The sequence below is a fragment of the Lissotriton vulgaris genome, chromosome 8, assembly GCF_964263255.1.
Source record: "Lissotriton vulgaris chromosome 8, aLisVul1.2, whole genome shotgun sequence".
Taxonomy (NCBI): domain Eukaryota; kingdom Metazoa; phylum Chordata; class Amphibia; order Caudata; family Salamandridae; genus Lissotriton; species Lissotriton vulgaris.
In genome coordinates this window covers 227,011,034-227,028,565 of record NC_141696.1, presented here as the reverse complement: position 1 = coordinate 227,028,565, position 17,532 = coordinate 227,011,034, and the positions used below count along the sequence as shown (strand labels likewise).

At 49.3% G+C, this 17,532-nt stretch overlaps 1 protein-coding gene across 1 annotated transcript in view; it reads right to left on the bottom strand.

The window, feature by feature from the left end:
• The window catches only part of SCAF4 (SR-related CTD associated factor 4), a 915,362-nt gene that overhangs the window by 589,608 nt on the left and 308,222 nt on the right, over positions 1-17,532 (bottom strand). Inside the window, exon 13 of the mRNA XM_086934003.1 lies at positions 12,778-12,978. Coding sequence (XP_086790129.1) covers positions 12,778-12,978 — 201 coding nt within the window. The remainder of the gene's footprint in view (positions 1-12,777; positions 12,979-17,532) is intronic.

Genomic DNA, 17,532 nt, shown 5'->3' with positions numbered 1-17,532 from the left:
CCAAGAAAGCATCCTCTTGTTCCTGTGCTCTGAAGCTGCACCTCCCCGCTGCACGTGAGCTCGAGACGGAACGAAGAGCAATTTTGAGCGTTGTAATCTTTCTTTTTGTCTTACAGAGATTCTGTCTGAGAATGCCCAAGAAAGTCGGAAAGCGGGTCAGCACCGATCAGATGCTCCGCATGCTCATGAAGGAAGTAACCGATTTGAAGAAGCAGATGGCGGCTAAGGACGGGGAGGGAGGATCGAAACGGCATTTGCCGGGAGCAGTCCCGGGTGGGAGAGGCAAGAGGTCCAGAAGAGGGGCACTCGGGGGGGGAGACCCCGGTCCCCGAGAGCCCACTTGAGGAGCCAACCCCGGTGCCGAAAGAGGGGAATCCGATCCCCGTGGTGGTCACCCCTGTGAGCGGGGAAGATATGCCGCCCGAGTTAGCGGCACAATTGGCAGCGTGGTTGGGAAAAGATAACGAGGGCACCACGGCTGACGACGCCAGGGCAGTGATGAGGAAAATGCGGGAAGCTAGGGAGGCTGCGAAGGCATCGTCTCCTGTTACCCCGCCGGTTCCGTCGGGGGAAAACGCGTCTGGTTCAGGTAAGCGGCCACTGCTGATCGCGGGGGAGGGGTCTGTACCTTCGCGGAGGGAAAAGGTGGCTCAGCATGTCCCAATGGAAATTAAGGAAAAGATTTGGGCGGATAAGTATGTGAACATTTTTTCCTTGCTTACCGATCATTATGAGATGGAGCATGTTAAGAGCCAAAAGGAGCTCATGCATCCGAGTGTTTGGCGCGCAAAAATGGCCGCCTTTAAGGTTGACGAAAACATTGGTACTTGGGGCAGAGCGTGGGGCATTTTTACCTCCATTATGGGCGAGCGCAGGCCCGAGTTGCTGACCGAGTTGCCTATTTATCAATCACGTATCATGGAGTATTCCGTAGCGTATGGGGGCAATCAGTGGTTTTGCTATGACAACCTTTTCAGAAAAGCTAAAGAACACGACCCAATTTTGACTTGGGATTGTTATGACTCCGTGTCATGGCAAAAGATGGAGAGTACAGGAATGTTGAAAGTACCATTGTTAGGGAGTAACGGGGGTGAATCTTCCCGCCAATACTCGGGGACGCCCTTTCGGACGGGTACAGGTAACGAGTACCACTCGAAGCCGAGTGGCAACACAGGTAAAAGGGGGATTTGTTGGAATTTCAACAGAGGGAAATGTACGAGGCCCCAGGGGTCATGCAAATTCAGACATGAGTGTGGGGGGTGTGGGCAGCCATCCCATCCTGAGTCCATGTGCAGAGCCAAAACGGGTGATAACGGTGGTAAGGGAGGCGCCAAACAGGTCTGACATAGTCCGAGGGGCGCCTTTACCTATCCCGATTGATACCATGGCGATGATTCCTTGGCTCAACGAATACCCGGATCATGCTTCCGCTGGGGTGTTGCGGAACGGGTTTTCATATGGTTTCCGCATCCCAGTGGGGGATTTTCAGGGTGTAGCAAACTGTAAGAATCAACTGTCGGTCTTGCAGCATACGGCGGTGGTACAGGTGAAGATTGGGAAAGAGGTGACTCGAGGTCGTGTCGCCGGCCCATTTGATTTGCCACCGGTTGCTAACTTTGTTTGTTCCCCTTTAGGGGTGGCCCCAAGAAGGACCCGGGTGGGTGTCGGCTGATACATAACTTGTCGGCCCCACGTGGTCTTTCCGTGAATGATGCGATAGACCCGGAAGTGTGTTCGGTGCGGTACGCATCTTTCGATGAGGCCGTCGCCATGTTGAATCGCCTGGGGCCCGGGGCGCTGATGGCAAAATCAGACATCGAGTCAGCGTTCCGGTTGCTCCCGGTACACCCAGACGATCAGCGTCTCCTTGGTTTCATGTTTCAGGGTCGATATTACATGGATAGATGTATGCCAATGGGATGCTCTATATCTTGTGCCTATTTTGAAAAGTTCAGTTGTTTTCTGCAATGGGTCTTCACAAGGAAGACGGGTTTTCAGCATGTTATGCATTATCTCGATGGCTTTCTGTTCCTGGGGGCAGCCGGGGATCCAGAATGTGGACAGGCCTTGAATGAATTTTGTGTCTTAATGAACCATTTTGGTGTGCCATTGGCGCCAGGTAAGACTGTGGGTCCCTCGACTTGCCTCGAGTTTCTGGGGATCGAGCTCGACTCGGAGGAAGGTTGTTTTCGATTACCGAGAGAAAAAGTGTTAAAATTCAGGGCATCCCTCGAAACGTGTATTAATGAGACTAAGGTAAAACTGCATCAATTGCAACAAATGGTGGGCCAGTTGAATTTTGCCCTGAGAGTAATGCCGATGGCCCGCCCCTTTTCCCGCTCGATTGCTCAAGCCATGGTCGGCCTGAAGGAGGGTCATCACCGCACGAGGCTCTCGGCAGAGGTTCGCCAGGACATGCGCATTTGGTTGGCATTTCTGGCGGATTTCAATGGTCGAATTGTCTGGAGCAAACCAGCGGTGTCCTCCGAGGAGCTGGGGCTGTGGACCGATTCGGCAGGGAGTATTGGTTTCGGGGCCATATTTGGCACACAATGGTCGGCCCAAAGATGGCCGTCATGGTGGCACGAGGACGGGCTGACGAGTAACATTGCTTTTCTCGAACTTTTCCCTATTCTGGTGGCCCTGAAAACTTGGCCTGAGGGGTTCCGGGATCACTCTGTGGTGTTCTGGTCTGATAACATGACCGTGGTTGAGTGTATCAATAGTCAGGCAGCACGATGCAAATGGATTCTGAGACTGCTCAAAGAAATTGTGTTATTGTGTATGCAATTGAATGTGCTATTTAAGGCAAGACATGTGCCGGGGGTAATGAACCAAGCGGCTGATGCGCTTTCTCGTTTCCGTATGCAGGCCTTCTGGGGTTTTCTGCCCACAGCGGACCCGGTGGCGGCACCCTTTCCCGAAGCTCTCTGGTCTCTCGGTGCCCCGAACTACAAAACCTCGTGGGAGAGAGTTTAGCACCCAGGACGAGGAAGGCATATGAAGGGGCGTTCCGTTCCTATTGGGCCTTTTTGGGGGCTGCTAGGGGGGAGCTTTGGGGCCAGGAAGAGTTTGTAGTAAAATTTCTGCTGTCTTTACATCAGGCAGGCAAATCAGTAGCTACGGCCCAGAGGCATCGGGCCGCCATTTCATTTATGGCAAGGGCTCATGGGATCCAGGACCCAACAGCGTCTTTCGTGGTGCAAAAAGCGCTACGTGGGTGGCAACGCCTTGAGGGTCGCAGAACAGATGTGAGGCACCCGATAGGTCTGGATAGGTTGGCCCTGTTATTATCCGTACTCCCTGCAACATGTTCATCCCAGTATGAAACAGTGTTATTCCGAGCCGCTTTTGCGCTAGCATTCCATGGGGCTATGCGGGTAAGCGAACTAGTGGCGAAGAACAAGCAGGATACGATGGGGGGACTGTGCCGAGAGCACATTCAGGTCAAAGGGGAGACGATATCTGTCTCGTTTGTCAGGTCCAAAACCGATCAGGGTGCGATTGGGGACTGCATAATCATACAGAGGATTCCCGGGTCTTCCATGTGCCCGGTTCTTTGCGTGGAGGAATATTTAGCATTGAGGGTGGCATCATGGGGGGGGGACCTTGTTGAGACACGCTGATACCACCCCACTGACGAGGTTTCAGTTCCAGCGGGTGCTTGCAATGTCGATTTCGGCCGCGGGCTTGAACCCCGGCGAGTTTGGGACCCATTCCTTTCGGATAGGGGCTGCCACAGAGGCTACAGCCAGGGGTCTGAGTGTAGAAGAGGTAAAACGTGTGGGGCGTTGGTCCTCGAACTGTTATAAAAGGTATGTGCGGTTGCACATGTTGTGAAGCTGTAATGATGTACTCACGCTTCTTGTTTTTGTTTGGTTTTCAGTTGCGCAAGCCTACGAGGCGGGGCGGACTGTGCAGTCGACCCGACACCTGGGGACCAGCGGTCAGACATCACCGGCTGTGAAAAAGGAGGTGTGGGTCGTGGGCCACTCATACGTGAGGCGTGCCGCGGACATAGAAGTGTGGCTCAGTGGTTAGAGGCGGCAGACCCGGAGGCTGAGAGCGGCCGTGGACCAGGGTTCGATTCCCGACGCGGCAGGGTCTCGGACTCAAAATTCCACGGACTCGTTAATTCTCGCGCCGGTGCCTACTCAACTCACGGGGTCACACTCTGCGACTCTGGGCAATAGCTTGCTTAATCTCCACTACGGCCCCTCGCGGCGGGATGCCTGGCTTTCACCTTGTGGATACCCTGTCGGGGGTATCTCACAAGCGAATACCAGGACGGGTTCCCTAGGCAAGCGCCCTGAGACCTTCGGGTGATTTGTGCGCTATATAAGTCAAATTACATTACATTACATTACATTTATATTCAAAGCAGGTGACATGATTCACGTGGCTGGGGAATACGGGTACAGTGTGTCCTTCTACGGAAAGGGCGGGCTCTGTATTGACCAGTTTCAATCCTTTTTCGAGGGTTTGTTAGGGCGGACAAGGTCACCGCCGTCTATAATCATAGTTCATCTTGGGGGCAACGATTTGGTGGCCACTGGTAGACGACTTCTTCTTGAGGCAATGCTTTCCACAGTAAGTTGGTTGGCAAGAAGAGTTCCAGGGTGCACAATTGCATGGTCCCATATGATCCCACGAAAAGTGTGGCGGGGGGCTATTTCGGTTTCTGCTCTGAATCATTCAGTAAGGAAAATAAATAACAAAGTGAGTAGATTGTTTCGTTCAAGTACACTGCATTCTGTTTCGCATGGTTGTATCAAAGGGGACAGTATGTATTTGGGGGATGGTGTTCATTTGTCCCGGGTGGGGAATGAGTTACTCATAGGAGACCTCATAGCTTGGTTAAAGAGTTTAAAACATGACCTTTAGGCAGGAGTTGTTGTGGGGGGTCCGGATAGCCGGTCAACTATCCGGCCTGTGGCGGTAAGGTCATGATCGGTGAGCAGTAATTGGAAGATCCCTATGGGGGGGGCGTCACCCATTACGGATGGGAGCGCTCGGGGGAGGTGGCCATTGGCCCCTCAACGGGGAGGCGGTCCCATCTAAGGATAGGCCGCCGGAAGGAAAGGAAAGGTGGTCAAGGCCCCTTCCTGGATAGGAGGGGCTACGGGCCCTCCTGGGGAATTTCCTGGGGCCAGGACATCTGCGACGGCAGATGTGTAAGTTGTGTGGGGTTCGGGAGGGGGTTTACGCTACCTTTTAGACACCTCACACGAGTCCTCGGACGACCGTTAAATGGCGTCGAGTTCATTGGGGCCCCCGTCAAGTCCAAGGGAAATTGGTAGATGCACTTGAGGTACGCCTCTGTGCGGTTGGTCCCCTCACAAGTGAGGGTGGTATTTCTGGTTTAGGGATCTGACACCGGTTATGACCTTGCCGTTGGCCCTTAACGTTAGGATGTACAATTTCAAGTCAAATGTTTTTGTAGGATGTTAGTTCGGCTAGGAGAACCTTTGTATTAGAGATCTGTTAAGGTTAGCCAAACATCGTAATGTGGAAATGAAATTGTACATAATATGAAACTGTTATTTTAATGTTTTGATTTTGTTTCATATTTTAATAAATACGGCCGGGAGGGTCACTCCCTCCCGCCTTCCAAAAGTTCAGAACCGTTTCCGGTTTCCCATCCTTGGGGATTGTGTTGAGAGGGGGTGGCGGGTATCTCAGCCATATGGGTGTTTGAGTGTTGAGTTCAGAAGTTTGATGTCTTTGGGGGATTGTAATTTGAGATATAGTTGGGTGTCGTCGGCGTACATGTGAATGTGTACATTAGATGCTTGTAACAGGGTGGTGAGAGGTTCCATGACCAGATTGAACAATGTTGGGGATAAAGAAGATCCTTGTGGGACGCCTAAAGTTACAGGCATTGGTGGGGACATCAAGTTGTTGCTCTTGAATTTCTGAGCCCTGTTATGCAGAAAGGAGGTGAACCATTTGAGAACAGTCCCAGATAGGCCCATTCTGGTGTTTAACAGCTCGAGTAAGTTCTCGTGTTTGACAGTGTCAAATGCTGAGGAGAGATCAAGAAGGATGAGAAGGCAGTTATCATTTTGATCTCGGATTTGGAGTGCGTCATCAATTGTGTGTCATAGCAGTTTCAGTACTGTGCCCTGCTTGGAAACCTGATTGATGAGGGTTGAGGAGGTCAAAGTGATCAATGTGATTTGTTAATTAGAGTTGTACGCATTTTTCCAGAAGTTTTGAAAGTGTGGGAATATTGGTAATAGGACGGTAATTGTTTAGGTCAGTAGGGTCCGCTGTTGGTTTCTTGAGTATAGGTGTACCTTGTCCAATTTTGAGTGAGTCGGGGATGAGTCCTTGTTGAAGTGAACTGTTAATAATTTTGGTCCAGAGTGGGAGGAGCAATGGGATGAAGTCTTTTACAGCGTTGGCAGGAAGAGGGTCTGTGAGGTGATTAGAGGGTTTCAATGTGCTGGGCAGTTTTAGAATTGTTTCTTCTGAGTAGGTGTCAAAGGATGACCAAGCAGCATTGTTTTTTGGTTCAGCGGGGATTGGAGTAAAGGATTACATCATTGCGAAGATCGATCCTTATGTTATCAGTCTTTAGTTTGAAGAAGGCAGCGAAGTCTTCACATGATGGTATATCGCCTATTGTGCTATGTGTGAGTTGGGGATGTTCCTTGGATTGTGTTTTGATAAGTTCAAATAGTTTTCTTGGCCGTTTTTTTGCTTGATCGAGCTGAAGGCTGAAGAAATCTGATTTGGTGCGCTTAATTTTCCTGAAGTAGGCGTTTCTCTTTTTCTTCAGAGTTTTAAGGTGCAATGCCGAAGGGGCTGATCTCAGGTGCGCTCTGCCATTCGCATGGCTCGTCTGTCTTCGTTGAGTCTACCATCGTACCATGGGTTGGAGATCTTAGTGGAGACTTTTTTCAATTGCAAGGGGGCGGCCTCATTGATTATTGAGGTCATAGAGTTGAGGTAGTGGTCGGTCAAAGATTGAACGTCAAGAGCGCCGGTAGGGGGAAGGAGGAGATTGCAGCTGTGGGAAGGTAAAGAATTTGGGTTGAGTTTCTTCAGGTCCCTTTTCCAGACCTTGGATTTAGTGGCTTGAAATGGGTTAAGTTTAACTTTTTCATTGATGAAGAATGTGATAATGTGGTGGTCTGACCAGTCACAGGGTTGGATTGACTCAAGCTGGGTAGAGTTCTCTTTGGAGATGATAAGGTCGAGGATAGAGCCTTTATCGTGTGTCGGGCTGTTGCAGATTTGGGTGAGGTCAAGAGCATTGAGGTCGTTTTTTAGACTATTTACCACTGCGTCATTCTGATCGTTCCAATGGAGATTGAAGTCACCAAGGAAAATTTGAGTGTTTTTCCGTCGGGAAAAGGTTGATATTGTGTCCATGAGTTGTTGGGTGAAAATGAGGTTGACTCCAGGTGGGTGGTAGATGATGTGTAGAGAGCATACAGGTTTGTTCTCGCTGATGAAATCGAGGCAAGTGTATTCGCAGGAGGTAAGTGGGGGGGAGGTGATTCTGGTAATTGTGAGGTTGCTCCTGTAAATACATGCGATTCCACCGCCTGTCTTGCTGGACCTGTCAAGTCTAATGATGAGGTAGTTGGGTGGAACTAGAATATCCATGATAGGTGTAGAAGATTCAGTTAACCAAGTTTCAGTCAGAATGGTTAGGTCAAGGTCCAGTGTCTTGATGAGATCGGCGATGTCGGAGGAGTGTCTGGGGGCCGATCTGCAGTTGAGAAGTATGCATTTGAGTCTGGGGGCGTAGAGGGTGGTGGAGGGTTCTAGAGTGAGGGGGATTTTTTTAAGGTTATTAGGGACGGAGCCTCTGTTGTTTTGTGTGGAGTGCCTAAGGGGATTAGAGTGAATCGTGGGGATGGAAAGGTGTGTGATGGGTAAGTGTTTTTGGGGAACTGGGTCATATGAGCGGAGGAGGGTGCGTATGTCGTGGTCCGAGAGTGGAGTGATGGTGCGTCGGGAGCGGTTGGTGGGATTGCGAGCGGGAATAGACGTCCAGTGTGGGGAGTTTTGTGTGTGAGGAGGAGTGAGAAGGGTGGGGGATTGGTTAGGGGGGGAGAGTGGTGATGGGTAAGTGGTGTCTGGATTGTGTGAGGAGTAACTCTTTGAGGGTGTGTAGATCTTCTTTAACATGGAGGAGGGTGGACATAATCATGCCCAGTGTGGCATTGGGAAAGGTGTTGGGGATGGGCACTAAAGATGAGTAAGAGACTAGTTTACTGTAGTGGAGGGGGAGGGGAGTGGTGTTATTGCAGGGGTTGATGGTATTAATGGGTGCGTTGTTATTCGGGAGTATAGGGAGGTTGGGGGAGAGGTGTCGTTGAGATGGAGTTAGGGGGGGAGGTTGGTGGTATAGGTGAGGGTGTTGGTGGTAGAAGGGGTAGGCGAGATGGAGTGGTGTGAGATGATTAGTAAGGGGGTTGGTGTTATTGGGAAGGGAGTAAGTGGTAGGAGGGGGAGAGACTATGAGGGTTGAGTGTATGCTGGGTGTTGTGGGGGTGCCGGTGAGGTAGTGAGGGCTGAGAGTGGGGGGAGAGGAGTTGAGGGATGAATGAGAGCTAGGGGTGTCCAGGATGCAGGTGGAGTAGTGGGGACTGAGAATGGGGGGGGGGGGAGGGGGGAGAGGTTGATGGATGATTGAGGGCTAGGAGTGGCGGAGGTGCAGGTGAGGTAGTGGGGGCTGGGAATGGGGGGGGTGTAATGAGAGAAGGACCTGTTGTGGGGAGGGGGAGTGCAAGTTAAGGGAGGTGGGGAGTTCGGAGCGTCTAGTTGGAAGTGGGAGGGGAGGGTTGTGTTGGGGTGTAGAGGGGGTGGGGGTGGGGAGGATGTAAGAAGAGGAGTAATCTACGCCTGCGTTTGAGGGATGTGAGCGGGTGGGAGATGGAGTAGAGTGCTGGGGGGATGGGGGAGGTGTGTGTTAGTTGTAGGAGGCGCTGTGGAGTCAAGGTTGTTAGGGTCGGATGCCAGATGGATTTGAGTCTGAGGGTAGGAGATATAGTCTTTGAAAGTGGGGTTGTCAAATAGGTCAAGGTTCCTGTCTGTGGATTGAATTAAGATAGTGCCATTGTTGTAGATGGTGATGGTTGATCTAGCTGGGAAGAGTTGGGATGGAATGGTGGACAATGTTAAGCCATGGGCGGATTTCCTGGTGGTGGAGATAGTGAGTAAGGTGAGGAACGCTTTTCTCCATTGTGCTCTACGTGTAGTGTAAAAAATCATATCGGTGCTCTTGGCTCCATTGTTAAGAGAGAGGTAGGTGTCTACAAAGGGTGTTTCAGGGTGGGACTTCAGGAAGTTGTGTTTAAAACGTTTGTCTTTTTTGTTAGAGAGCTCGGGGGGGGGGGGTAATTAATTTTATATGTGTGGTTGCCCGTGCGTTCCATGTTGGGAGTAGAGGTGTAGGTAGGTGTAGGAGGTTGTGTGGGTAGGTGTAAAAAAGGGCTATGGTACGTGCGAGTAAGGTAGATAGTCTACAAAGTGGGCATGCAAGAGTGACTAGGTTAAAATGGCCACCTCCTTAGGCATGATAGAGTAGAGAGGAATGACTAGTCTAAGATGGCCGCCAAGTAGGGGACATAGAGCCAAGTCTTGTAGTCCTTTTTTGATATTGATCTTTAAGACCAGTTTCAGTTTCTATTCCAGGACTGAGGAAGTCCAGTTTCTAGCTTGCTGAGCAGGGAGAGGGGAGTCCTATGTCTATTTTGAGGATCACGTTGCCAGGCAAAATTATAGGCTTTGTGAGGGTCTGGTTGAAATGGAGGTTGTTTGTTGTTTCAGTTTTATGACCCCAGCCATTTTGGGCAACATGTCTCAGAGGGGTAAATTGTTGATAAACTGAGATTAAAAGCGCAATAGAAACAAATACCTTGCCATAGTCTTGTGCAGCAGATGTGCTGGTGTTCTCAGCAGTTTATTCCAATCGTCGTTGGAAACAGCGTTGTGTGCAGTGTCTTCTGTGAGGATCTGCGAGTCTGCTCATGACGATCGCGGGAGCAGCAGGGGGGGCTTCGTGAGCGTCGCGATGAGAGGAGGACGATCAGGAGCAGAAGCATGAGTCAGGATCGTCAATAAAGGCGGCGTGCAGCCGGGGTCCACGATATTAATGTCGCAACTGGGAGTCGGTGCTGCCATGTAGCAACCGGCGGGAACAAGGGCTGCCGTGTGTTAGATAGGGGGGGCACGTCGGGTCAAGAGCCCAGCCCGCCTTGATGGCCGCCATCGTGTGCCGCTCAGGGGCGCTCCGCGGGGCAATGCGGAGTGCCGTGCAAACAATCCGACAGCAGGTCGGGAGCTCAGGAAACGCCGCAAGCAGTCTGTGAACTACCCAGTCTGGGATAGACAAGGGGGGCACGGGGTCAAGAGCCCAGCCCGACTCGATGGCTGCCGTCGTGTGTTTCTCAGAGACGCTCCTTGAGGTAATGCTGAGTGTCGAGCAACAATCCGGGCAGCAGGTCGGGAGCCCAGCAGACGCTGCAAGTAATCTGCCCAGTCTGCCAGGACCGCAAATCATCTGCTCAGCTCGGGCCACGGCGTGATCAATCCAGTCATAGGCACCGTCACCAGCAGGTCGGAAGGGGTGACCCCAAATGAGCCGGACAGCTCCGATGACCAGATCAGCTCCCACGCGTGCACAGGTTTATCGATGTCCCGCAGGTCTCAGCAGGCTCCAGCCATTTATCGGTGTCTTCAATGATGGGGAAGCAGATTCATCCATTGATCTCAGCTCCGGGACTCTTAGCAGGCTCCAGATATCATACAGTCAAGTAAGAATACGATCCAGTTACTTGTTTTTAAAGAATTCACCAAAAGAGTCAGTGCTACCAGGAATAAATCCACATTGGGATCCCAAGCACTAGGAGCTCTTAACAAGAGCTCCTACCAGTCGGCTGTTTAGTCCTATTCTTGTTGTTGCTTGTCTGAGGAGTCATGGTTTAGGAGTGCCCCTAAATACTAGATTTAGGGGCATTACAGATAAGTAAAAAGGTTGGAACTAATGGGTCCCTTCCTTGGGGTGGGTACACCCCCTTTTATGCCACCCTTTTGTGGGAGGGGGATATATGCCTCACTCTGGTTGACTGGCTCCCCTCATCTGCAAGATGGCAGGGACTGAGTTGTGCTTCACCTCCCCCACCTGAGGGGTGGGGTTGGCAAAAGTGGAAACACCTCCCTTCCTCACTTGGTTTTCCCACCGCAGCGAAAGACCTGGGGAAGCTCAGAAAGGCGGCAAGCCTTTTGAAGCTTCCCCTTCGTGGACCCTGCCCCTCTTGGGGGAGGAGGCTTGGCACCTCGAACCAGGATGTCCATCGTTTCAGACCCCCGAGAGCAGCAGGCTCTCGAACGAGGGACCCAGAAACACGTCTGGTGGTGGCAGCTGGGGAGAAGCCACTCAGCCTGGACACTAGTGTTAGGTCATTTTTCAGGGGGTATCTCTAAAATGCCCTCTGTGTGCATTTTTCATTAAATCCCATACTAGATTTAGGGGCACCCCTTAAGCTTTCAGACCAGAAGAAACTAAAAGAAAAGAAGGACCGAACAGATGTGCTGAAGCTAACAAGAGGAAGACGCCCACTGACTTGGCCCAAGACCTAACAGCCTGTCTCCACCTCGAACCTGCTCCTAAGAAATCCCGCTGTGTCCTGCAGCCAGCAACCTCAAAAACCCCAGAGGACCTGCCTGCCTTCAACCACAAAGACTGTCTCCTGCGAATACCGTATTTGTTCATCTCCACCCTCTGGCTCCGGCCGGACACCGCAAATCCGAACCACTCTGCACCAAACGTCCACAGCTCGAGTGGTCAAACACCACGAGGAGGTCTCCCCGGTGATCCTGACCTAAGATCCAGTGACCCCTGACTTGCCTCAAATGTCCAGCCAATGCCTGCAGCCTAAATCCAGAAAACCCCCCCCACTCGGACCAGGAGAGCTGGGAAGAAGATCAGACCCTAAAAGGCACCCCTCCACCAGACACCCCATCGCCTTGGGTGGTCCAACTGACAGTGCCTAACCAACCGCCAAGATCCCAACTTACCTCTCAAAGTTATGGTCGCACCCAGAAGACCTTCGTCCCAAAGTCTGTAGTGCCTTTGCAAACCGGAGTTTCCTCAGTGCAAACAGGGCGCCCGAAGTCGAAACAGCACCCTGCAACTGGCCGCCCTAGTGCCGCTGAGGGTGCACCTTTGGCGCTATTGTTTCCATTTGCCCTGAGCTAAAGTCAAGGAGCTTTGCTCCCACAACCAAGGGGCCTGCTCGTCAGCAGCCACCAACCAGAGGCCCCCTATCCCCCAGTGGATAACATTGGGCCTCAGCACTCTGCATTGCCCCCCTAGTGCTACTGAGGGTGTAAAAAGAAGGCATCCCTGAACCTGGGGGACCCCAGAGTCTACCCCCAGAAACTCAAATCCGACTACTTACTCAAAAACCAATAACAATATTTTCTTCCATAGGATAATATTGACTGTTTTCTTGGGAAGGTTTTTAAGTGTGGAGTTTGAAAACCTAAATAAATTCTTTAAAATTGTACTAACAAAAACGTTATGAAAATTATGTGTTGGTGAAGACTGATTACATCAGAAGTGGCCAAAATAGGAACAGGAAAGACTAATCAATGCCATACTGTCAGATGGCTCAATTAAAATGCTTCTGGGTAGAGTAGAATTACCGTGGAAATATGGCATGTATCCAATTAAAGTGGACATCCTTTATTGCGGCACTCTTCCAAAGATACAATAAATTGCTTAAAAAAAAAAAAAAGACTTCGCCAACTTACCGGCAGCTGTGGTTTTTCTATTTGTGTATCTGATTGTGGGGTTTCAAAAGGCAGAGTTACTGATGGTGTTGGAAGTACCATTGGTGGTGGTGGTGGTGGTGGGGGTGGTGGTGCCACCACCATTGGTTGCACGATGGAAGCAAACTGAGGTGGCGGTATATGCCCATAACCTGGCATCTGTCCATTTGGTGGAAGAGGAACCTTCAAAAGAAATAAATGTATTCACTTCAGAAATTAAGTAATGCTATTAGTTTTACTTCTGGTGAAACCGATAATCACAATCTTTACAAATTTATGGTATACAATGTAATTTTGAATTTAGCAGAAGTGGTCAAGGATGTAAACTTCTTAAAAGCCAGCTTTGTGACAAGCTGCTGTGTGTGCAAATGGGTGTGTGGTATCTTCTGATAACCTTTCATCAGAAAAGATTTAGAACTCCCTTAAAATATATTCTTGTGCAATTCAAGTCATATTGCAAAAGACTCTCTGCGAGCCTTGTAAAAGGTGATACAATAAATATTTTTCTGACTTGTTTTATCTTTTACCATCTATTAGGCCAAAACAATATGAGAACCCAATGCATGTGCTTAAAATTAAACCAAAAGACATTCAGAAGGAGTGCTGCGTAGTAAAGTGCCCCTTTTTGACATGGTCTCCCACATTTTTTGCCTGGTAAATGTTGTGATTTTGACTGAAAGTGCACTGGGTTCCAGCTATCTAGGTCCCCAGTGCCAGCTTTTTCCCAAAACGGCAACTTCTCTAAATCCTATGTAAATGGTACCCTGGTTACTAGGGCTATAGGTGCTAAAGAGGGCTCCTAGGCGCTGTAGCACAAATTGTGCCATGCCAAGGGACCTCTCATCAAATACATGCAAGACTGCCAATGTCACACATCTCCTATCATTGCATGTGATAATTATAAGTCACCCCTACATCAGGCCTGACATCCCTAAGGCAGGGTGCTTAGTACTACATGTGAAGAAATACCTGCATTAGCAAATATGTCCCTGTGTTGGTCAGTTCCATTAAAGCCAGTACAAGTGACCAGGGAAGCAATTGTAGAACATGTGCTGGACACTGGTAAAACAAGTTTCCCAGCTACATGATGGCTTCACTGAAAACCAAGATGTTTGGTATCCAACATATTATGTTAACAAACCACACGTATTTCAGTGATGGATTTATTAATACATGCACCCTGAGGGCACCTTAAGGGTCCCCCCTGAAAGCCTACCAACTACTAGTGTGCTGGCTGACTGGTCCTGACCAGCCTGCCACCCCCACAGACTAGTATCTGACCCCCAGGGGTGAGGGTCATTGCATATGTAAGCGATGCCGGCTTGATCTGGTCTTATGTAAAGTACGATGACTGACCAGGGTACCAGGGAGACTATCATATGAAGAGTAGATGTATGGGGGTGACTAATGCTTATTGTTGATTATTCAGTAGCACTACCAGCATATATAGGATATACAGTAAATAGGAACTCTTGCCGAATGTGGAAAATATGCAGCAGTGAGTACATTGAGCAGCAGGTCCGGAAAGGTAATAAGAATAAACAAAAAGATAGTAGAAATGAGATTAGTAAAACAACTGAGAATACCCAAAGTAAAATCCAAAAAGCCCCAATACCTCGCTTCACCCTCCTCCCACCCCTCCCTAACCCTGAAGACATCGTTGATGGAGTTGCGACAGCAGGAGCGTCGAACTGACAACTTGGAGAGAGAATAAATTATAAAGTATTATACAGTGTATATATATATATATATATATATATATATATATATATATATATATATATATATATATATATATATATTTATATATATATATAGTAGCAAACTTTTTGTATGTACATTCTGTGTTGATTGAACAATAGGATAATTAAATGCAGTCAGGAATCTTAGTAGCAAACTTTTTGTATGTACATTCTGTGTTGATTGAACAATAGGATAATTAAATGCAGTCAGGAATCTTATCCGGAATCCGGAATCTAGCTATTGCTCTCGATACTAATGGTAAGCAAATCAAAAACAAAACAGTAACATCACAGTGGCAAACATGTTTAGTGGCTTGTTAATGAATTGCCAGCATCGGAAATTATGTTTAAGCTTATCAGCATATTGAGAAAATAAAAAGGATATCAAGTTTCTCTTATTGGAGAAGGAGGTCAAGTGGTCCATGTCTTGTGTGGTAGGGCAGTCCAAGCAGTTTGAGAGTTTGATCGATCAAGTCTGTGAAGAAGTGGAATCTACAGTTCTCTAGAATTTAAAAATTAGCAGGACCGGCAAATGAGAATTGGATGTTTTTGTCACGTCGCCTGTCTCTTAATAGCAGAAAGCCTTTTCTTGTATGCACAGTAAGTTTTGAGTAATCTTGTGTAAGTTATTTTTTTACCATAACAGGTTATCTGGCAATTTTTATGTGAAAAGCGGAGGATGGCTTCTGTGTGTTGATACCGTAAAGGTTTGCAGAGATTGATTGGTCGTGTTTTCCTCGTTGTTGAATTGTAGGTCGGAATTCTGTGTGCTTGGTCTACTTCTAGAGTGTTGTGGAACTTAATGCCCGTAATTTGGGGGATCCAGTTCACGAAAAATCCAATACATGATTCCACTGAGTCTTCAGTACCCTCGGAAATGCCCAAAATACTCATATTGCCTCTCCTATTTCTGTCTCCCAGCTCGGCTGCTTGACGTTTAAAGCCATAGGTGACAGCCAGAAGTGATTTCATCTTTTTGCTGATGTGGGTCGATGAATCTTCCACATCACTTATTCTTTGGTCTACAGCGGTAATTTTAGATTTAATTGTGTTCATGTCAGCACGGATTGGGGTAAGTTCTAATTCCATGGCATCCGTGTTCTGTTTGGTTTATTTAGCTAAATCATGGACATCTGCAAATTTCTTGAGGATCATTTCCATTGTGCTGTTCACATCGGCTTTAGCCTTGATGGGAGAGTCAGATAACGCAGGTTCACCATTGGAGCGTTTGTATTGGGGCCTTTTTCCGCCATGGTGTTTAGGAGGACTTGGAATGATAGCTTAAAATGATGGTAAGAGCGGCAGAGTAGCAGGTAGAGCCGGTAGTAGGGTACTAGAGGACCTGTCTGGATCCTGTGGGTATTTTGCAGATATTTATTGGGGAGCTGCTTACTGTGAGCCTTATTGTAGTCTAGGCACCATTAAGAAGGATTGAGTAGAAGTTAATAACTCAGATTAGAGACACATGGAGCGGCTTGGAATTTGACTCCTGAAGATCGCATTGGAGATCATATTGGATGTAGCATTTATGCAGCGTAGTTGCCAACTGGGAACAGACAAACCTGAAATCTCTTGAAGACCAGACCGGTAAGTACAAGCAGGTAAGTTCATATAGGACTTGTGAGAAAGTGCCATCTGTCTTGCATGGTGTGTGTGTGTACACACACACACACACTTAGCAGGCTGAGTGTCCTGGTGCAGAACTAAACAGAGTCGACATGGCACACATCACTGTGTGCCATGCCCACAAACACACTGCCCTGGCATAACTCAGTCACTCTTCTAGCTGGGTGCACTATGCCAGTGGCGTGGGCACAGGCCCATGAGACCTATGCCCCCACAGTACCCAGGGCCATTCCTGGGCACTGTAAGTGCAGTGATGCCATTAAGAGTAGATGGTGCTGGGAAGTTGTCATTACGAACTGCACAGCACCATAATGGCTACACTGAAAACTGACGTTTGGTATCAAACTTCTCAGCACATTAAACTCACACTGATGCCAGTGTTGAATTTAATGTGAAATGTACTGCAGAGGGCATCTTAGAGATGCCCCCTGAAATCTAACCAACTCCAAGTTTCCAGACTGTGTGGCTACCGAGACTGCTACCACCAGGCATGTTTCTGGACCCCTGGGTCGAGAGCTTGCTGCTGTCGGGGACCTGAAACAATGCACATCCTGGTACGAGGTGCCAAGCCTCCTCCCCCAGGATGGCCAGGGGAAGCTTCAAAGGCATGCCGCCTTTTGTGAGCTTCTCCAGGCCAATTGCGCCGGGCCCCCACCGGTTCTGACCCCCACGCTGGCGGGAAGACAGGCGGGAAACACTAAGTGAGGAAAGGGGTGTGCCAGCCTCTGCCAACCCCACCCATCAGGTGGGAGAGGCGAGGTGAAGCATAACTCCGGGTTCCCGCCATCTTGAGGATGGGGAGCCCTGCCCAATCTGAGATAGGCCCCCTGCCCCCCTCCCACAGGAGAGGACCAGGATAGGGGGTGTACTCACCCCAGGACAGGGACCCATTGGTCCCTGCCCTTGCCCTACCTGTAACGCCCCTAAATTTAGTATTTAGGGGCACCCTGAACCTTCCTTCCTCAGATCCCGATTTGAAAACAAGAAAGAAGAACAAGAAGAAATAAGACCTGTCATGCAGCTGCTAACAAGAAAACAACACCAACTGACTTGGCCCCAGCACCACCGACCTGTTGATCCTTGAACCTGCTCCTGCTAAATCCCAGCGTCTCGTGCGGACAGCAAACTCGAAAATCCGGAGGACCTGCCTGCCTTGCTCATCTAAAGACTGGGACTCCCATGAGCAGTGGTTCTGCTCAAACAGCAACCACCCCTGGTGACATCCAGGAACCGCAAATCCAGCACTCTCTGCACTCGCCATGCCCGGCCTGTGCCTGAGTGAACAAACACCACGAGGAAGTCTCCCTAGCGATTGTGGCCATGAAACCAGTGCCCAAGGACGATCCTGATGACGCCTGCAGCCTCACAA